The sequence below is a fragment of the Dysidea avara genome, chromosome 5, assembly GCF_963678975.1.
Source record: "Dysidea avara chromosome 5, odDysAvar1.4, whole genome shotgun sequence".
In the NCBI taxonomy this organism is placed as follows: domain Eukaryota; kingdom Metazoa; phylum Porifera; class Demospongiae; order Dictyoceratida; family Dysideidae; genus Dysidea; species Dysidea avara.
The window spans coordinates 20,885,493-20,909,000 of record NC_089276.1 but is presented as its reverse complement, the minus strand read 5'-3'; the positions used below and the strand labels follow the sequence as shown (position 1 = coordinate 20,909,000).

At 38.1% G+C, this 23,508-nt stretch overlaps 1 protein-coding gene across 1 annotated transcript in view; it reads right to left on the bottom strand.

The window, feature by feature from the left end:
- Positions 1-1,484: 1,484 nt before the first annotated feature.
- Positions 1,485-23,508, bottom strand: part of LOC136255101 (sacsin-like) — a 37,888-nt gene continuing 15,864 nt past the window's right edge. Inside the window, exons 3-5 of the mRNA XM_066047819.1 lie at positions 17,860-18,118; positions 1,632-8,944; positions 1,485-1,586 (exon numbers count right to left, since the gene is read on the bottom strand). Coding sequence (XP_065903891.1) covers positions 1,485-1,586; positions 1,632-8,944; positions 17,860-18,118 — 7,674 coding nt within the window. The remainder of the gene's footprint in view (positions 1,587-1,631; positions 8,945-17,859; positions 18,119-23,508) is intronic.

Below are 23,508 nucleotides of genomic sequence, written 5' to 3'. Positions count from 1 at the left end.
TTCTGTAGTCATAGGCAGTAGCTCTGAAATAATAGAGTACACCATGTCATTATCAGCAGGAATAAGGGTGAAATGACTTAATAGCTGCTGGCAATAAACTTTGAACACAGGATCCTCAGTAATGCATTTTAAAAATTTGTATACCAATGAAACTTCAACATCTTCCATAGAAGCTTGAGCTGCTCCACACCACGCAGAAGGCAAATTAGCAGCAAAAACCAAATGAATCAAATCAAACCCACCATCATCACTTGGTTGAAAGATGATATTACTGCTTTTGAACTCTGCCATCAAATCTTTGTGTAAGAAATTATCCTGACTTTTTGGAAACAATTCCCAGTTACTCGAACTTATGGTGTTTAAGCCATCAGACAAACAATGCACATTTTCATTTGCAGTCAGCAAAAACCCCAAACTTTGCAAAGTCTGATATGAATTTGCATCCGCAGTTTCTTCAGTTGTAGCCGTATCAGTATCTTCATTCGGAGGGCTTTTATCAGCAACTTCACCAGCTTGCTCTGTGCTTTTGTGTACAGACAAGTATTTCACGAATGTTATGAAACATTCAACATCACTAAATTTTGTGGTGGATATATGACATGGCAAACTTTGATGCATAAATATTTCATCATGGAATTTAGCATAGTATTTTAGTACTGACTGTTGTGATATAAATGGCAGACTTATTTCAACTTCTTCGAACTGTTCATAGATGGATAAAGGAGTACTTATTAAATTCATTCCTATGACATTGAATGTTTTATGCTTTTGCTGTTGATAGGCAATAAATTTATAAAAATAACCTTCATCAGATGCACCAGGTAAATGTAGCTGACACCAGTTAATAGAATACAGACAATCTTGGCCTTCTTCAATTTGTTCTACAACTGTAGCTAGAATGGGAGGATTCATTATATCAAGTGCCTTGTACAGTTCTTTAGCCAATGTGTTCCATGGTTCATGTGAAGCTTCTTTAAGAACTGGAAACAATTTGTAATAATTTTCTAAAGATTTCTTTGCTTTTTCTTCATCACAAACAGATCCACCCTGTGCAATGCAGTGTGTCAAAAAATGAGCGTAAGAAGCACCAATTGCTTCAATTAATAAATCATTCCATATCTTTTTGGGATCAGTTATTTTGTGCTTACCATGGCCACCATAATCACTGCTTGCCCAAAGACCTCGACGATCAGAATGAAGTACAAACTGGCCGTGAATATGTACAGGAAGATGTGTATAATCAAGCAATGGCAAAAAGCAAAATGATTTGCCAAAAAAATGTCTGTGTTTCTCAAAAAGTGGAGCAGCAATACCATGTCTTGGACGAAGTTCAATATCAGGCGGTTTGACTTCTTTCCATTCAAATTTGTTATCCAATGGATTTCCTTCTCCCAGCTGAACCACCCATTTAACTTCTTTATTAGTTTGCTTGTCAGCAAGCCTCATGTTATATGTAGTTAGCTTGCAATTACCAGAATCCAGGATTATGTTCTTTTTACTTTTAGCACTTTCAACATGGCTGCAAAGAACAATCGGCTGAGGATCATCCCATGATATAACTCCAACTGAGCCTGCATCACTTGGTTCTATCACATACAGCCTTATATCACATACAGCCTTATATCACATACATGGTGGACAAAAAGCAATGCTTCTCTCATCTCTGGTACCCAACTTTTTAAGTCACTTTCAAGCTTATCCAATTCAAAAAAGCCACTGTTTTCAACAATTTCAGATTGTTCAGCTTCTTCCACAGTTAATCTTAGTGGCAAACGGAAAAGTGAACCTTCTTTCATTTCAGCTGGAAGATCATCAAGTTCATTTAAAAGATATGGTGACTTCATGTCTGGAAATCTGTTCCACAATGTCTCCAAATCTTGAAACATCCAACCTGGTTTCATTCTTTTAGGAGCAATGTAACGATAATGTGGGTCCATTATGCAAAGTCGGTCATTAGTGACAAATGAGGGGCAATCTGTAAAATGGTACACCACATTAAATCCAATACCATATTGACCAATCTTGTCAGCATCATCTCTTTTACTGCCAAGACCAATTTTTTGAATGCCTAACAAATCTTCGTCACTGAATGACGAGTTGTTCCAAAACAACAAGGCAGGTCCTTGCAGGGGTTTCCATTCATCAGATATGACTTTTTCATTATCATGAAAGCGTTTGTCTAAAATGATAAACAGCTGTGTAGCACCAGCATCATCGGCATTTTGGAGGAGCTCTTTCAAAAAAGTTATGTCACTGGGATAATCTCTTAGAATATTATTTAGTCTCTGTGTCAACTTTTCTTGCTGTCCAAATTCTTTACCCAACAACAGCAAGTCATTACTTGTGACGTCAAGGTCTTCAAGCAAGATGTTTTTTACTAGCTCTACATCAAGATGTATAGCTACAGTTCTTTCCACACACTCATGGCAGTACACATATTCTTCACTAGGATCACACCATGGTGCATCATTGTATTTTAACTCTTTAATACTTCTAAGCACAAACTCATTGTCGGGCAGGAAGATTTCTGTGTCAGATTGTATTTCGTGATCAGACAGCTTTGGTAAAATGTGTCTGACAACAGCCCGAAGATTTTTTGGAAGTTTATTATTTCCATACTTACTTTTCATTTCATGCAAAGCATTGAGCATTACTATAGCAGAAAAATCATTTTCAATGCCAAAATACTCCATGAGATCCACAAATGGTTCTAGTAGTTCTGGAAACTTGTACAGATATGGACCAGACATTTCCCAGTTAAAACAAACACATGCAGGTGTTAAAAACCGTTTTCCATTCCATATACATGGTTGATCTTTTAATGGCAACAAATGTTTCTGCAAAAGATCATTATCTTTCATAGATTTTAACTTTGTACTCAGGAAATCGTAAACAGTAAGAGTGATAATATTGGTGCATTCAAGAAGTTCTTTACTTAGCAAATCACTGGAAATGCCCTGAAACCATTGCAGCAATTCATTAAATTGCCCAACTACATGAATGACATCAATTTCTTGGGTGATTCCCAATATCTTTTGTACATTAGATGTGAAATGAGGTGATAGGTAGTGGGTATCAAGAATGGCTACCTGTGACCCACATGCGTACACTGCATTAATGCTGTTCTCATTATATGACGTTTTCAACAATTCAGGTCCAGACAATAGTTGGGACATTGTATCAGCCTTCCATTTGATTGGGTATATTTCTGGTTTTTTCATAGTTGGTAGGAAGGGTATTTGTTGTAGCTCATGTGTGACACTTTTCTGAGGCAAATACTCAGAGGAATTATCTTTAATGCATTCAACCAATATAACAAGCCGCTTTAGAGCTTCTTTGGTATTTTCATTGTACCACTCCTCCACACACCATGCCCTGTCAATTACCAGTTCCCAAGACAGAGATGCCATCAAACCAAGACTATTCAAAGATATAGTAAGTAGGTAATGCCTAGAAAGAAAATTCTGATCTGGAAATACACCATTGTCAAGTGAAAACAGTTGTGCTATTTTTGAATTAGGATCTAAAAGTTCTTGTGGTTTCTTGAATATTTTTCCATCAGGACTGCATGGTATGCAGTTTGTATTTTTCATCAATGCTGGCATAGCTTTAGTGTGTCTATTATTAGCAAAAACTATAAGAGATGCTGCTACTATTTCTGTTTTGTCTTGCACTGAGACCATTGACAATGTCTTATCTTGGTAGAAATTCCTAATAAATTCCCCTTCACCAATAATTCTAGAGTTAAACATTAAGTTATCCTTGTGCTTATCCAAGAGTTTGTCAGGGAGATGAACTACTGGAAGTTTCAAAGTGGCAGCTACATGATATATCGACTCATATAAATCATTACTAAAGCCAATCTGCAAAATAGATTTGGACAGAAAGTTACATTCATTGAGTTTTTTCCAACAACTCATGACTTCAGAATAAAACAAAGAGTGCTGGCTTGAAAATGTAATCATATACACCTTGTTTACCAGGAAATCCCATGGATTAATTTCATTCAAACTAATAGGCCAAAGACTATGAAATGTGTAATCAACAAGAGACCCATCTTGTTGCATTTGTTGCAAGGACAAAAGAAGTTTAATATAGGCTTGAGCTACAACAGATTCCATTAGAAGTTTATTCCAATTCGTTTCCTTTGTGGCAGTTCCCACGTCATCAGCTTTCCATATTCCACGACGATTGGTTGTGACTGCAAAATTACTACTAACATGAACCGGTAATCCAGTCTCAATGTTAAGTGGTAGAAAACAGAAACACTCTCCTTTGATAGTGCCTACACGAATCTTATTGGAAGTACTATCAGTAGTTAACTTGACAGACACTGATGCAGTGCCATGGTTTTGTTCTTTTGGCCCAATTACTAACTGCTGAGCATCAGACGCAATCAACCATTTCTCTTCTTTATGTTTACTGGATGGCAATATGGTAGTAACTGACACTTGGCATGATATAGAATTGTAAATACTTTTTTTGGCAACAGTTATTTCAAAATGTTTATTAAAGCCATCACCATGTGACTGATAGAATGAAACTTTCTTCACACTGTTTAAGAACATGAGCAACTTAGAACTGTTTTCCTTTACTCTATTCACCATAGACTGGACCTTAGCCTTTGTGTAAACACTTTTACTAATATCGCTGCTACTTAAACGCAATGGAAACCGAAACAAAGTTCCATGAAATGGTTTCTTAGGATTAAATCCACCAATTCCCATATATGGATTTAGTTGGTTAGATTTTTTCAATAAAAAATGCTGGTTAAAATTAATTTTAATTCCAGGATTAAATTCACTTTTAATCTCTTTGCGCAGGCAGTGCAGTGTAGGATCAAATATAACTAGGCTGTCTCCACTTACAAATGAAGGAACATCTGTAAAGTGATAAACAGAGCAAAACCCAATTCCAAATTTTCCAATCTTCAGTGGTTTGTTTATCTTGGTCTCCCCAGCTATCTTCCTTATGTTCTCAAAATCTTCTTCACTAAATTCAGCATTGTTGTAGAACAACAGTGCAGGACCATAGCTATTAGCCATTCCAGGAAAGAAGAGATGGCTACTATCATGTTCCCTCGTGTCATAATATATGGCTACTTCTGTAGCTCCTGCATCATCAGCATTTTGTAACAACTCTTGAATCACACTAGTGTCTCTATACTCCCTCAGTATTCTGTTAAGACGAGTAGTAAGTGGTTCAGACTGACCAGCTTGTTTAAAACAAAACTCTTCAGTATTAGCAATCATTGTGTTGAGTGGCTTTAGTTGCAGTGCACAGCACATGTTGTAGTTGATAAACGGATGAACCAAGAAATAACCTTGTGCAATACTACCTAATGCCTCTTTAACATCTTTTAGCCATTGCAAATCTTCATTTAAGAAGGCAACTTTATCAGCAGGCTTGAGGACTAGTTTGTTTTCATCATCATTGTTGACTGGCACAAAAATACGCTCAAGCATTTTCATTAATTCATCACTGGTGAACTTATTGCACAACCATTGTAAAATTTTCTTGACCAAAGGCAAATCTCTGGTTTTCGCATTACCTGTAGATGTTATTCTTTCAAATATATACAAAATATCAGAAACAGTGATGGTGTCTGTAGCACCGATAAAACAAAATAATGACCTATACTGCTGAAGATCACTAGGTAAGATATACCAGTAAGGCTCTAGTTTACCTACAGTCATGCACTTCTCATCAAAAGAACAAGCCACTACACTAGGTAGTACAAACTTGTTATCACTGACTTGTACTACTTCTGACTGCCTTAGTTGTCGCCAGTATTGACTGGTGCGGTTATTATCTGCTGCTTGTTGTAGGTAGGAGTATAATAATTTAACAGTTTCATTCATTTTCTGTCTTTCAATTTCTGTTTTATGCTTGATCAGCTTCAAGAATTGCAAAATCATTGCATCTACTGGTACACTTTGTGGAATATTTAGTGATGCTATCAACTTTACTGGTAATGGATCATCATATTGAAGAATCTTCATCTGTGAACCTATTAAGTTTGGAAGTTTCGTTTGTTCTTCTGGTGAACTACTGGTATGTAAACTTTGAGCAGACACAAACTGACTACCACTAGATCCTTTCCAACCAAGACATTTAGGATAACCTTTAGGTGGTGTTGTAATAACAGGTAACCATTGTAGAGAACAAAGGGTTTCATCTAGTGGACAATAGTTATAGTACTCATTTAACAACTTATTACCAGTGGAAGAAGCAAGAAATTCTAATAGTTTACATGCTCTTTTCACTTCAGCTTGAACTCCACCATCATTGTTTATAACAAGATTAGCGACTCTAATTATGTCAGATGCACATAAAGAAGTACAATCTTTCATACCTAGCTGCTGTAATATTGAATAGTGATTCCTTGAAAATGGAGAAATGGGAAATACACTTTGTCCATCAAACAAATCTTTTACCATACGATCTGCCGGATTATAAACTTCGCATGGCAGAACTAAATCATTCCTTTGACCAACTGGTACAAACTTCATTGACTTTAGCTTACTGATAAACAGGCTACCACCCTGTCCACCGGCTAAGCTATAAAATTCACCAGGTTCTGATAATATTGATGTAACTTTTAAAATACGATTTCTCGTGAACTGCTTACTTTCTATTGCAGTCAGAATCACATGAGTAATTAGCTGCAGTTTAGTAGGGACCCAACAAGCACCCTGTAGCATATACTGTACATTATCAACTATTGACGTCACACACGTTAGTATCACTGGACTTGGTGGAATAAAAGAAAGGTATTTATCAAGATACTCTGGTTCTGCTATAAGTAAAGTGGTAGATTTTCCTGCAACTCTACTTTTTGCTTGCTGTACAGAATACAAAGTGCCTTTTTGAATTGTGGAAAAGATCTGTAAATAAAGTAGAACAGATTTTTGTGCTATATTTAAATCAATATAATACTGAAATAAGAACTCTCTTAAAGCCACTGCTTCTTCTTGAGTAAATACCACAGACTGGTAATTTGACTGAGATGAAATGGTCAGTAAACATGATGATGACAATTCACAGATATAGTTATTGAGCTCAGCGTGATATAAGAACTCAAAATCATTAGCTGATGTTAAATAGCAATCTAGTTTACCAGCAGCAGACACCAAACTGGTATGACCAAACCTTATGCTACTAATATTGCTACTAAATTTTAATACATTGGAATTACTTTTCTTTAGTAGTGGCATAACCCGGAAAGCATTAACAGTTTTCTCATTGCAAATGGGAATAAGTGAAATGCCCTCAAAATGTGACAAATCATATTTGCTCACCCACCTCCAAAATCTTCTTAACCAACTATCATTGTAAAAACCACCAGCAGAACCATGTAAACACCAACCATTTTTAAATGGTGGGGTTTGCTTCAGCAGTGTTGCAACAGTGTTAAGATTCATCACCTGCAGCTGTGTACACCCATTCTCAGCTAATTGATTTAACTTTGTGTGCAATCCTTCATCTTCAGCTTCCAAACTAACTATTACTGAATTATAGTTAGATAACAATTTTGTTTCAGCAAACTTTTGCTTGCACAGATACATTTTCTCCCAAGAGTTATTAGCTTCAAATGTCACAAATGTATCATTTAGTGTTGGTAGAAGCCTTAAACCAATAGCATTAGAATATTTCCCATCTTCAAGACAAAAATGTAACAATTGAAACTTTTCCACTCTGCTCAGATTGACATAACTTCGGGGATTACTTTTAAGTGCTTTTCGCACAACGGGTGATGTAATTGTAGTAAATGGATAAAAACTTCCATGAATAAACTTCACAGCATCCCAAACATCATCAGGCAGCACCACTACCGTTTTACCACACCTGATGAGTACATCAATAACAACTTTAGGAAACCGGCTACTGTTCACCTGTGGTACTACACACACTGATGAGTCTAGCCCTACCCACCTACCATTCTCTGACCAAAAATATTGACCTTGTAGCAATAGAGATAACAATGCATTTAAACCAATTTTCCAGTTGGTTTTTCTGATAGTAGATGTATTTGGCCAAAAAAAATAAAATGCCTCTGAATTGCATTTCTCTTTTAAAACATTAAGACAATCTACATAACAAGATGGAAGCATTTTTAATAGCAATAAGTTATTCCACAATGCTCCAGCATCATTCTTCATATCAGAGGTTATCCATTTCAAATGACGACGATCCTTATTCAACCCAAAGGTACCATGAACACAAACTGGTAATGGTGGATTAACCTCTTTACTGTCTGGAAGAGGCAGAAAACAAAACAATCTGCTGGGACACTGCAATGTGAGAGGTACAGCAAAACCAATCCAAGGAAGACTACACACCTTACTTGAGGCTTCCATAACATCCTTATCTCTAGAGCCTACCCAGTGTATAACTAACCACTGATAGTCTAACTGTTTGCGTGTTTGAAAATCATGCACAGTCACTGTTGTTTCATACTGCAGATGAGGCAGTTTTGATCTGGGGTTAGAGTGGTACGCTGTCACATCTTTTAAAAATTTGGTCTTCAGTTTTCTTCTGTTATATTCAGTAGATTCATCCATTTCAACACTGAAAATTTTACTCACTGTGTTGCTGGTGTTTATTGTAAATACCTCAATTTTTTCCACATGCCTTAAAAACAACAATAAAATTGCAGCATCATCTTTAAGAGCAAGCAAAAGAGTGTTAAGGTTTGCTACACTATACAGCTTATCTGAAAGTTCAGAACTCTCTTTTCTAAGTGGAAACCTAATGATAGTCCCATCATAGTCTTGGCATGGTTTCAGACTACAGTGATGGGAAAACTGAAATGGTGCAAATGAATCCCGGCATCGTGGCTTGTTCGCAGTGAGCTTGTATTTCTGACCAGGAGCAGGTTTCCAAATTTTCATTTGTGGATCCATAAAACAAAGCCATTCTCCACTAATAATGGCTGGAAGATCTAAAACATAACATATAACACATATAACATATAGCATTCATAATTATACAGCTCAGTAGTATACTATATAGCAGGAACCCCACCCCCTACAACAAAGTGTCCCAAATGCCCAGCCAATAAAATTGTATTTCATGGAAGAGTCTTAACATCATATTCAAGACACACTATTTGGCTAAGTACAGCCAGTAAGAGTATGCAACAGGCAAGTGTATATTTTATAGGAAATAATCACATCCGTAGCTCTATAGTTCATAATAGAAATTAATATCCAACTTTGTTGGGGAAACTCACTCAGGGTGGGGCACCTTCTATTCCAAATTATGAACTGGATCCACCCTTTCAGTTACATTAAAAGCCACCCAGTAGAGAGTTCAGCTACATCAAGTCACCCAGTAGAGAGTTCAGCTACATCAAGTCACCCAGTAGAGAGTTCAGCTATGTTACAAAAGTGAGTTCAGCTGTGTAACAAGTCTGGGTAAGTAGAATTCGAGGAAGACAGGAACAGAAAGCGGGAACGGGAACAATCCATGGAAAATGCCTGATAAAGTCATCATGCAATATGCAAGTTGGACATGTTTTATATTTACAGCACAAAGTTTCTTTGCGGCATTGTTCAGATTCTTTCGCTTAAATGACTGAAACACTCTAATAGAGCAATTGGCCTACAATAAAATACTCTAATAGAGCAGTCAACAATGTTTCACTAACTATATAGATCTCATAGGGATCTGCATTAAATAAAAGCCAGGTAATTGATGGACCAGCTGTCATAGATACAGACTAGCCAAGTCATCAACATTGAAAGTTAACTACTTCCTTGAAGCATGAATTAACCATTATTGCATGTACAAAGAATTCTAGTTAACTGACAGCGCCTGCATATAGATGAGGGGAGTTATATCTGCAACCTTAGGGAAAACTCACATGATAGGTATGTGGTAGCTGCAGTATTTGTAGGTGCATGGCTCCAATGAGGAGACTAAAAGCTATGACCAGGCCTGTGAACAATAACCAGTCATGGGGACTCCTTTTGGAACCACTTCAGCTTGACAAGCATACCAGTGCTGCGGGCATATACACTCCCATCATAATTATGACTTCTTATCTGGAAGCAGTAGGTGCAACTTTTGAAGCATATAATAGGCACTGTCAGTTACTAGAATACTTCAGTTTTCATTAATTTAATGTTTAATAGTTACATTTTAATGCTCATGGTTTCAAAGGAGTAGCTAACTTTCAGTATTGATGATTTACCTAATCTATGACAGCTATAGTCCATCAGTTCACAGATAGGTCCGTGGTGGGATAGTTAACAAAAAAATCTTGACTATGCATTTTTTAATGCAGATGACTGCTCTATTAGAGTGTTTTGCGAAAGGATCCAAACAACGCTGCAAAGAAATAATTATTGTGCTGTAAATATAACCTACGTATATCCAACTTGTATATTGCATGATGACCTTTATCAGGCATTTTCTGTGGGTCTGTTGCCGCTTTCCGTTCCTGTCCCATTCCTATTTTCCTCGAATTCTATATACCCAACAAGTAACCTACAATAAAGTAATAAGGTAATATCTATACCCCCCTCCCCCCAAAGGCCAGGGTGAAAGAATCTGTGAAATCAACAGTGGCAGACAAGAAATGGCTGCAAAGATGCTATAATGTCAATTCACATCATTGCAGCCATTTCTTGGCCGCCACCTTGATTTTCATAACTTTTCACCTTGAAGGATGTGCTCTTTTTTTCATAGCTCAGCTATTGGATGGCTTGTGTGGGCATGTGCCTAATTTCCTGAAATTGGAAAATCATGTGCCTGTGTATGTATACATGTGTGTCCATCCATACACCCATGCGAGCAAATAATCTCTTCATTCTATACATGCAAACTGCTTACAGCCTGCATTAAATGCCTGCAAAATTAGCTGCCTTATAAATTGTTTTTGCCATGTTTATACTAAAAAGGACCACTGAAAACACTGAACAGGAGCTTGCCTACATTTGTGCTGTATTGTAGAATGCTCTTAAAATCTTTTTATCGGCTTTGCACGGTAATAAGAAGAATGAAGCGAATGGTGGGTGTGACCTGTCATGATAACAACCATGCAGAATTGTAGCCACAGGTGCCAGCTAAAGAATTTATGTATGTAAGGAAACATATGATACAGAAAGTTTAAAACAGTCAAGAAGATACATAATTATTTGTGTATCAAGACACACGGTAGTGTGTCGTGCGGCCCAAGAAGCGGCGTGCCACCCGTGAGTATATTAACAGGAAGAAAGAAAACGCATTTTTCACACCTATGTAGCTCTGTGATCCCTTATCCGATTGGAACCAAATTTGCTAGAGAGGTGCCGGCCAGTAAGGGGAGTCTACACACCAAATTTGAAGAAAATCGCTCCAGCCATTTCCGAGATACGAGCGAACAAAATTTCGTTTTAATTTCTTCGTTTTTTTCTTCTTCTTCTTCTACTTCTTCTTCATTTCTCACATTCGCAAAATCCGCCATAAAACACGAATGCGTGCTCGGATCGGGCTGAAATTTGGCACACTTAAAGGGCTCAGTAAGGCGGATCTGTGTACCAACTTTGGTAGGAATCCGATGAACATTCACGGAGTTATGACCGATTATTTGCGTAAAATAAGGTCGAAGGTCTGTCACGCCTACAGGGTAAACTCCTTTGAGGAATCAGTTGAAAATTGATATGTAGATGGAGCAACCATCGTAGGAGTGCCTTTTTGTGGTTTGAAAGGAATCGGGATAAAGACCATGGAGATATGACACAAAACCCGACCTGTGTCAAAATTACGCAATCGATTTTTATGAATAAAAAACTATTAGTTTTCGTATCTACCAGGCAAACCGCTTAGAGCAATGAGCTGAAAATCAGTATGTAGCTGGAATAATCATCATAGAAACTCCTTGCAGTAGTACAGAAGAATCGGAATACAAACCACTGAGTTATGATTCGAAAGGCAACTACGTGTAGCAAATGCGAGATCGAGATACTCTAATAGAACAGTCACCCTAATAAAGCATTCAGCTGCATTTATAATTTACTCAATTATATTACATTGCAAATTATTCTGTAGGGAATTCAGTTACAAACAAGTCACCCTGTAGTCAGATCAGCCAGAAGAAGGTACCTAATAGAGAGTTCAGCTACAAAGAAACCATCATGTAGAGAGTTCAGCTCAAACAAATTGCCCTGTAGAGAGATCAGCTAGAAGAAGTTACCTTGTAGAGAGTTTAGTTACAAAGAACAATCATGCAAAGTGTTCAGCTACAAACAAATCACCCAGTAGAAAGTTCCGCTATGAACAGATCACACTGTAGAGAGTTCAGTTAGAAGCAAGTCATGTTGTAGAGAGATCAGCTAGAAGAAGTAACCTTGTAGAGAGTTCAGCTACAAAGAAACCACCATGTAAGAGAGTTCAGCTGCAAACAAATCACCTGTAGAGAGTTCAGCAGGAACAAGTCACCCTGTAGAGAGATCAGCTAGAAACAAGTCACCCTGTAGAGAATTCAGCTACAAACAAATCACCCTGTAGAAAGATCAGGTAGAAGAAGTTACCTTGTAGAGAGTTCAGCTGCAAACAAATCCCCTGTAGAGAGTTCAGCTAGAAACAAGTCACCCTGTAGAGAGATCAGCTAGAAACAAGTCACCCTGTAGAGAGTTCAGCTAGAAGAAGTCGCATTGTAGAGAGTTCAGCTACAAAGAAACTACCATGTAGAGAGTTCAGCTGCAAACAAATCACCCTGTAGAGAACTCAGCTACAAACAAATCGCCCTGTAGAAAGATCAGCTAGAAGAAGTTACCTTGTAGGGAGTTCAGCTACGAACAGATCACCCTGTAGAGAGTTCAGTTACAAACAAATTACACTGTAGAGAGTTCAGTTACAAAGAAATCACAATGTAGAGAGTTCAGCTGCAAAAAAATCAATCACTCTGTAGAGAGTTCAGCTACAAACAAATCACCCTGTAGAGAGATTAGCTAGAAGAAGTTACCTTGTAGAGAGTTCAGCTACAAAGAAACCACCATGTAGAGAGATCAGTTGCAAACAAATCACCTGTAGAGAGTTCAGCTAGAAACAAGTCACCCTGTAGAGAGATCAGCTAGAAACAAGTCACCCTGTAGAGAGTTCAGCTAGAAGAAGTCACATTGTAGAGAGTTCAGCTACAAAGAAACTACCATGTAGAGAGTTCAGCTGCAAACAAACACCCTGTAGAGAACTCAACTACAAACAAATCTCCCTGTAGATAGATCAGCTAGAAGAAGTTACCTTGTAGGGAGTTAAGCTACAAACAAATCACCCAGTAGAGAGTTCAGCTACAATGAAATCATCATGTAGAGAGTTCAGCTGCAAACAAATCATCCTGTAGAGAGTTCAGCTATGAAAAATCACCCTTTAGAGAGTTCAGCTAGAATAAATCACCTTTTAGAGAGTTCAGCTACAAAGCTACCACCATGTAGAGAGTTCAGCTGCAAAAAAATCAATCACTCTGTAGAGAGTTCAGCTAGAAGAAGTCACTTTGTAGAGAGTTCATCTGCAAATAAATCACCCTGTAGAGAATTCAGCTACAAACAAATCACCCTGTAGAAAGATCAGCTAGAAGAAGTTACCTTGTAGAGAGTTCAGCTGCAAACAAATCCCCTGTAGAGGGTTCAGCTAGAAACAAGTCACCCTGTAGAGAGATCAGCTAGAAACAAGTCACCCTGTAGAGAGTTCAGCTAGAAAAAGTCGCATTGTAGAGAGTTCAGCTACAAAGAAACTACCATGTAGAGAGTTCAGCTGCAAACAAATCACCCTGTAGAGAACTCAGCTACAAACAAATCGCCCCGTAGAAAGATCAGCTAGAAGAAGTTACCTTGTAGGGAGTTCAGCTACGAACAGATCACCCTGTAGAGAGTTCAGCTACAGACAAATCACACTGTAGAGAGTTCAGTTACAAAGAAACCACAATGTAGAGAGTTCAGCTGCAAAAAAATCAATCACTCTGTAGAGAGTTCAGCTAGAAGAAGTCACCTTGTAAAGAGTTCAGCTGCAAATAAATCACCCTGTAGAGAATTCAGCTACAAACAAATCACCCTGTAGAAAGATCAGCTAGAAGAAGTTACCTTGTAGAGAGTTCAGCTACAAAGAAACCACCATGTAGAGAGATCAGCTGCAAACAAATCACCTGTAGAGAGTTCAGCTAGAAACAAGTCACCCTGTAGAGAGATCAGCTAGAAACAAGTCACCCTGTAGAGAGTTCAGCTAGAAGAAGTCACATTGTAGAGAGTTCAGCTACAAAGAAACTACCATGTAGAGAGTTCAGCTGCAAACAAACACCCTGTAGAGAACTCAACTACAAACAAATCTCCCTGTAGATAGATCAGCTAGAAGAAGTTACCTTGTAGGGAGTTCAGCTACAAACAAATCACCCAGTAGAGAGTTCAGCTACAATGAAATCATCATGTAGAGAGTTCAGCCGCAAACAAATCATCCTGTAGAGAGTTCAGCTATGAAAAATCACCCTTTAGAGAGTTCAGCTAGAATAAGTCACCTTTTAGAGAGTTCAGCTACAAAGCTACCACCATGTAGAGAGTTCAGCTGCAAAAAAATCAATCACTCTGTAGAGAGTTCAGCTAGAAGAAGTCACCTTGTAGAGAGTTCATCTGCAAATAAATCACCCTGTAGAGAATTCAGCTACAAACAAATCACCCTGTAGAAAGATCAGCTAGAAGAAGTTACCTTGTAGAGAGTTCAGCTACAAAGAAACCAGGGTTCAGCTGCAAACAAATCACCTGTAGAGAGTTCAGCTAGAAACAAGTCACCTTGTAGAGAGATCAGCTAGAAACAAGTCACCCTGTAGAGAGTTCAGCTAGAAGAAGTCACATTGTAGAGAGCTCAGTTACAATGAAACTCCCATGTACAGAGTTCAGCTGCAAACAAATCACCCTGTAGAGAACTTAGCTACAAACAAATATGCCCTGTAAAAAGATCAGCTAGAAGAAGTTACCTTGTAGGGATTTCAGCTACAAACAAATCACCCTGTAGAGAGTTCAGCTACAAAGAAATCATCATGTAGAGAGTTCAGCTGCAAACAAATCATCCTGTAGAGAGTTCAGCTATGAAAAGATCACCCTGTAGAGAGTTCAGCTAGAAGAAGTCACTTATTAGAGAGTTTAGCTACAAAGCAACCACCATGTAGAGAGTTCAGCTGCAAACACATCACCCTGTAGAGAATTCAGCTACAAACAAATCGCCCTGTAGAGAGACCAGCTAGAAACAAGTCACCCTGTAGACAGATCAGCTAGAAGAAGTTACCTTGTAGAGAGTTCATCAGCTGCAAACAAATCACCCTGTAGAGAATTCAACTACAAACAGATAACCCTGCAGAGAGTTCAGCTAGAGTCAAGTCACCCTGTAGAGAGAATCCTGTAAAGAGTTCATCTACATACAAGCAGATCACCCTGTAGAGAGTTCAGCTACATTTCAAGTCACCCAGTAGAGAAATCAGCTGCAAATTATCCTGTGGGGATTAATTGACATGTAATAAATATATGCTCTCTTTTTATATTATGAACTCTTGATATATGCATTATATATATAATTTGTACATTTACTGATAAAATCAGAATGAGTTAAAGTATTTATAAAATCTGCTTCATCTTTTTCTTTTTCCTGTGGTAAAGAAAAATATATAGGTTAAAAAGCCCCAAAGCTGGCCATAGGCCGGCTTTGGGGTATACAAATACAAAAAGAAGTGAAATCTAATCAAAAACAGCCAAGCTGTAAAAAAAGGAGTGCGGCCCTTGAAAAGGCTATGGTGAAAAAAGATGTGAAATCCAAGGTGGCGGCCAAGAAATGGCTGTGATGGTAGGTTAATGGTAAAAATTTTAATAACGACAATTCAGGTGAATTTGGTGCCGCTTGGTCAATTGGCACAAAATTCACCTGAATTGTCGTTATTAAAATTTTTACCATTAACCTACCATCACAGCCATTTCTTGGCCGCCACCTTGGATTTCACATCTTTTTTCACCATAGCCTTTTCAAGCGCCGCACTCCTTTTTTTACAGCTTGGCTGTTTTTGATTAGATACTAGCTAGTGCTGTAAAAGTATAGTATATCCATTATAACCAATACCAACCATGTGCTTACTTAATCAAACACATAATTAATTAAATTACTTAAGCGGTAATTAGTAAACAAATTAATACAATTAATACAAGGTACGCATCTTGTTTTTAAGAAGTAGCAACATCAACTTGTTTTAAAAATCACTAAAATTCGGTTTTTGTTATGCCTGCCAGCCACACTAGAAAGGCTAGACGTTAAATGATGCACCATGCAACCTTCTTACAATATACGTATATCTGTTTAGTTCCCTTTACTGCAATTTAACTGTACCTTAACGAAAGTATAAACGAACTACAGGATAGTGTATTTAATTTTAAAATGTGTAGGAATCCTGTGACAAAAGTAGTGAAACCATAGCATTACAACATACATAGTTGTGTGGGCTATTTTGACATTTAATAAATTGTAATAACATGGCTTCCCACACAGCTATGTTGTAATTCCATCACATCTGTTGTTTCATTTACTCTGTTACATGAACCCCTACTTCATTTTACTATTTGTGACTATCTCAACAAAAACCTACTTACATAGTTTGCATCAAAGTACTTATGTATTGAAAAACAATGAGTGAGTGAAGTAATGTGTTACATATAGAGAAACAATAAGCAAGTTTCAACCACTTCATTACTCTATGAAGCAAGTCTCAAATTCTTACAGTTTATCTGTACCTCTGCATGTCTGCCTGTTTATGGAGAGATTGAATGGCTTACTATCATTTCTGGTTTCTGTCTCTGTTTTGCTTCTGGTTTCCGTAGCCCAAAAAGTATGTATGCTAGTGTACATTGCAGTAGAATAAACCAATACAATGGTTGTCACTTCAATTGAAACACCTTACTACAGTACTTGTGCTCATATATACAATGCTAGGATTACATGTAAGTACCTGTAGTTTAATTTCAGTATAGTTACTGCACAAATCAAATTCTACTATCTAGTGCCATAATTCCCATACTATTCAACATAGCTAACAGAAACTTTGGTAACCCGTTCCGTGTACACTGCAAAAATTTTTGACAATGACATTGGTGCCCAACCTATTCTGTGAACATTATATAAAAGCAATACTAAAGTGTACAACAATAAAAAATTGCTAGTGGTGCATTTACATAAGTACTATGCAGGAGACTGTCACATATGTGACCGGGACCTAAATTTTTTGATTATGGGTCAGCAGCTAGTATATTCTGGTTACATTCGGTTACGATGAATGGACATATCCTAGAGATATCACTAAGGATTTTTGTTATGCAAGTTTAATGTTTTAATCAGCATTATTGAATTGTTTATGAAAACATTACAGTGTTCATAAAGGCCTAGATAGGTAAGCTTGCTTGTAGAGTGGTTATTCTGTGCAGAGTGGTAGCTTTGTGATGGGGCACATCCGTATTCAAAAACATGTGGAAAAGATCAGTGATTAAGTTATAGTACTAGTTTTCACCTTATCCCAACAGTTTTCAACTCGAAGGAATGACAAGGATAACAAAACACTCTCCGTCTGAGTGGTTCTCATGGCAAAATTCAAGTCATGCACATGAGTATTAATCGATCTCCACAATCGATTTTGGCCTCAATATCTATATAATCACTGCCCAGTTGTAACCTGGAAACATTTCGTATGTAGCCCGGCTAGCTGGGCTACATACGAAATGTAGCCCAGGCGACTGCTTTGATCTGAGGTGTGAAATATTTCTGTTATATCCTTCCTAAGCGTAAAATATTCTCATACAGCATACAGTAAATCTCTGCTATCAAAACTACAGTAATTCATGATTATGCTGTACAAACCTGTGACATGAAAAACTGAATTGAATCCAATTCCAAACTTTCCAACTTTGAATGGATCAGAGCGTTTGTCACTTCGTTTTAGTTTCTGTATATTAGTCCAGTCTTCATCAGTAAACACTGCATCATTGTATGCCAACAATGCTGGTCCCTGGAACTTTGCCAGTGAAGGATGTAGGAGGTTGTATTGGCCATGTGATCTCTCATCAATGAAAAACTTCACCTCTGTAGCTTTAGCATCATCAGCATTTTGTAATATTTCCTAATAGTGAAGTACAGTGTAGACAATTACAACAGAATACTGTACATACATGGTTGAAATATCAGTTATCCAAGCCTCCAGAGGCCACCTAGTTTTTGACAACCGAATGTTTATATCATAGAGGTACTGGTATATACATGTAATAGTTATACCATGGCTGCGAGGGATTTTGCTGATATATACACCCAAAGCGCGAGGGCCGCAGGCCCGAGGGCTGCGGGTGTATATGTCAGCAAAATCCCAAGCAGCCATGGTACAAGTGATATATATCACTTGGGGCGCACTCACCTAATAGGTAAAAGAACTAATGAGAACTCATCCCATTTGTTTTATACAGTAGCATCTGAAGATCGATTGTGGTTTTAATAGCATGGGCTAATAGCCATCAAAACGTTGTCCATACGTTAAAACGTCATTAATACGTTACTATGCTTCAACATGCAATGTTAGAAAACTTGCGATTGTGGGATGGAGTTTATATTGTTATCATTTTTGTACTAAGTTAAGGTTACGGGATAGTGAGCGACTGTCAAACAAAAATTTTATTACGTAATTAAGGCGGGCTTGGTGTTGTTTTATTTTGTATCAGCTGGTAACAGGCTTAAATTGTTGGGAGAATAATAGCGTGCTGACTGGACAGTTACAAGGTACAAGAAAACACACGTAACAGTACAAGATAACATAGATACAACACACTTAGCAACTGGCGCACCTGTAAGCGCATGCGTAGTTTTGCTGACTAATGGCAATATTTTCCTGAACCAAAAATCAGGACTGTCAAACTAGTTGTTAACATTTTGTATAAACAGACTACTAGTCTGGCTTCTTGTCTAGGTCCTGACGGAGCCATTTGTTAGAAATAATGTTTCTAGTGCTTGTGATATCAATTTAAAAATGAATTTTGTGACCACAGTGTCTTGCTTTAGGCCATATTGTAGTCATATTTCAGCAACTATACACATTATTCACAAATCCTCTTGTCAGTCCCTCACAAGTGATGTTCTTCAAACCTTAGAATTGTTAGTAAGTTCTCATGGTTCTTCAATGGTCTGATTTTTGGTTCACAGTTTTCACTGTTTGGCATGGGGACAACTCATGTTTCCATAACAACATTTGAATTCCATGTCGATTTATGAGAAGTTAAGAATGCATAAATATTTGATAACAATGCATTAAGAAAAATCAAACCCCTAATCATGAAAAATGATCGATAGTGTACATGTGGGGTTTACAGTATCCCGTAACCTTAAGCCAACTAACTTTGCTATTGGGACAGTAAGTAAGTTATTATATTAAGTTAAGTACTTAGAACTGTAAGTTACTAACCTATTTCAACGTACCAGTAGTAGCTTTGCTGTTCCATGGTCTGTTCAAAGGCTGATACGTGGTGGGTAGAAATACGCATCCACAATCGCCCAAACAATTATCTTGTGCCTTCATTATCCTTTAGTAACAACCAACTACTCTATCTTAGCCTATGTACTAAGCTTAGCAAACTCTACAAAACCGAGTCCCACAATACAAAGCTCTATGTCGCTCAATATAACGAGTCAAAGCGCATCGATTCTTTGAACTGGCTGGGTATCAAAGTCATTGGCAAACCGCTTTCCCATGATATTGCCTGGGCAATATGCGAGTTAAACACCAAGCGGCGCCTTTGAACGCCCACGCTAAAGTGGTATATGAGAAATTACTAAACAGTTACTATAGTACATGAAATAGTTTTAACACAAGCATGATCGGGGCTTTGCCTGAAATGTAAACCCGACTGCAGACCATACATTTCAGGCAAAGCTTGAATGTCCAGTGTTACAGCTAATATGTAACACTTTCCATCCATATCAGGCTCAGGGTGATCAATTGCCCAAACCTGTAACTGGATATATTATATACTGTATGTATCCCTAAAATTATGGGTCAGCAGCTAGTAAGATTTGGTTATATAACAAAGAATGGACAAATACGAAATGTAGCCCAGGCTACATCTGGGAAGCAACATTGATTGTAGAGATCAATTAATATTCACGTGATTAGTATGTATGACTTGGATTTTGCCATGAAGGTGAGAGTGTTTTGTGATCCTCACTATCCTATGAGTTGAAATGTTAAGGTGGGAACTAGTGCTATAGCTTATTCACCAATCGTTTCCACACATTTCTGAATATGGACCACACAACCATCAAGAAGTTACTACTCTGCATGTCTATGAGCAAGCTTACCTATCTATGTTGTTCTTCATTGCTTTATACAAATGAGTATACATGTGGCCATGTAGTGATTTTACTCAGCCTAGCCAGGCTATTAAGTGAAGTTTCTGTTGGTACTGTATGTGATTTGAGACTAGTGGAGTCAATGGAAACTCAGTTTATACAGTAGTCCATTTATAACTTCACACATGTGTGGCCTTTTGGCAAAAGCAAAAATTACGCATGGGACTGGTCAGTACAAGGCATTACCACACGTGGAAAAAGATTGCCACGCCATGACATTGTAATGCGTGGAGTCCTCAGATTGCCACGCATGGAACCATTGCCACGCATGTCTAATAATAGCCAATACCCTTCTAAAGTTTTATCTTTCTAATACTATTTAATAAGTCTGTAAGCATTTGGAAAGTGCATATCAGCGGTACTGAATGACGCAATCGATTGATAGCAAATGGGTGTGTCTGCTATACTTTAATCTGTAATCATGCATAGGCAAACACCAAATAATAGCTAAAAAGATGTTTTTCATGCATTATCTATCACTTTATAAAGTGTACTAAGGCTACAACTATGGTAGCAAGCTAAACTGTAATGGTTCAAAAGTGGGCATGACACATGAAGATCGATCGCAAAGAGACGAATATCGATACTTTTATAATTCGAAGTTTCAAACCCACGAAACGTCCTAAGTTTCATCCCAACCCTATAGTACAGCACTGTACATGTAACTACTGTAGAGTTTTTGGTTTACACACATGTGGTTGACAGCCACGTGTGGCGTAAGGACCACATGTGGCAGCCAGTGAGAGCTATACGTGGCACACCATGCGAGTGTGCCATTGAACAAACCTGGCGTGGCCCACGCAACAATGTTTCGTGGCAAGTGCCGAGGTGCTTTATGGCGCCACACCAAAAATGCCACATAAATGTCTAGGATTGCCCGGACAAATCCCTTTGTCCTATTTTGTCCTTTGATATTACAGAATGTCCCAAGACAAATCCTTTCTGTCCTATCAGAGAATGAAAGTAATCCCAACCTATATTCACCCATACTGTCCCAAGCCCAGTATAGTCCCTGCAAGATCTAGGACGAACATCCCAAGATAGTCGCTGTGTTATTCACTTATAGTCTAAGTAAGAACTGGGACGCTAAAAGACATCCCAAGACAGTCCTAGTATTATTCACCTATTGTGTCCCAAGTTCCTGCAAGACCTAGGACATTAAAGGACATCCCAAGACAGTCCTGGTATTATTTACCTATTGTGTCCCAAGTCCAAGTAGTCCCTGGGAGTTCCTTAAGTGTCCTTGTTATAAAGACTCTTTCTAGTCCCAGTCCCTAATGGTCCTTTTTACCCTAGGACATGTTGGGAATTCCTTAAATGTCCTTGTTGTGAAGACCCTCTCTAGTCCCAGTCCCCAATGATCCTTTTTATCCTAGGACATGTTGAGAACCCTTTAAGTGTCCTTGTTGTAAAGACTCTCTCTAGTCACAGTCCCCAATGGTCCTTTTTATCCTTGGGAATTATTCAAGTGTCCTTGTTGTGAAGACCCTCTCTAGTCCCAGTCCCCAATGGTCCTTTTTATCCTAGGACATGTTGGGAAATCCTTAAGTGTCCTTGTTATAAAGACTCTTTCTAGTCCCAGTCCCCAATGGTCCTTTTTACCCTAGGACATGTTGAGAATCCTTTAAGTGTCCTTGTTGTAAAGACTCTCTCTAGTCCCAGTCCCCAATGGTCCTTTTTCTCCTAGGACATGTTGGGAATTCCTTAAGTGTCCTTGTTGTGAAGACCCTCTCTAGTCCCAGTCTCCAATGGTCCTTTTTATCCTAGGACATGTTCGGAATTCTTCAAGTGTCCTTGTTGTAAAGACCCTCTCTAGTCCCAGTCCCCAATGGTCCTTTTTATCCTAGGACATGTTGGGAATTCCTCAAGTGTCCTTGTTGTAAAGACCCTCTCTAGTCCCAGTCCCCAATGGTCCTTTTTATCCTAGGACATGTTAGGAATTCTTTAAGTGTCCTTGTTGTAAAGACTCTCTCTAGTCCCAGTCTCCACTGGTCCTTTTTATCCTAGGACTTGTTGGGAATTTGTCCTTGTTGTAAAGACTGTCTCTAGTACCAGTCCTCAATGGTCCCTTTTATCAAAGACATGTTGAGAATTTTTAAAGTGTCCTTGTTGTACAGCCTTTTGCAGTAGTATAAGCATTCATATGGTTTACATATGCTTATTTAAGAGAAGGGTCAATAATACTTGGTATGGTTTCTTTGCATGGAGAAGATGACTTTGACCACTAGACTTACATAGATCGGGCTGATTTTTTCTTTTGTGTGTGCCTGTGTGGATGGGGGAAAGTGGTAGGGTAGAATTTCTGTGTAGTGTTCTGCTTGTTCTACGGTGAGTACTAATTTGCAAAGCCGTTCTCTTCTTACATTTTTGACTCAGTAGTGTGTTGTGGTCATTTTAAATGAGCCATCAAGTAGCTGTATTTCACCTTACACATGAGGTTTGATAAAATTTAACCAATATCGCTCACATTAGCAATTGCCATAGAGTACACGGAAGCAGAGTTAATTGTAATAGTAAGTTGTAGCCCAGCAAACTATCTCATAACAGAATCACAATATAGCATTATCGCCCTTTATAATATACACTGTCACTATAGATTAATTCTGGTCACTTCACTGGATACTGATAGAGTAGGATCTTCTAAGCAAGTGTTTCCAGGCTGATTCTTCACTGCAACTTCAATCTTGAAGCCATATCTTCACCAGTGAACATGAGATTTTCACTCTATTTGAACTAAATTATTGTAGTTCTATAGATGGTGCACGCATGCCTAAGTTTCATTTCAATCCAAGGGATTATGAGCCTGTGAGACACTTCGAAAACATACAAGTTTGTACAGGGACTAATCACCTGCTCTATGATGAGTACTGATTGGCGAGGCCATTATGATCATACTACAGTTATGTGTTCAGTTGGAATTGTAAAGCAGAATTTGAGTGTCCTTGAATGCTATAGCAGGGTAACAAAGCAGTGTTAAATAATGGTATATATAATATGCTTTGATCTTTGGAAGATAATGAAGTCTTTTAAATCCACCAGGTTTTTAAATGGTTAGAGACCTGCTAGCAGAAAGACCTCCATTACAAATCTCACATTCAATCATTAATGTGCCATGCTCTT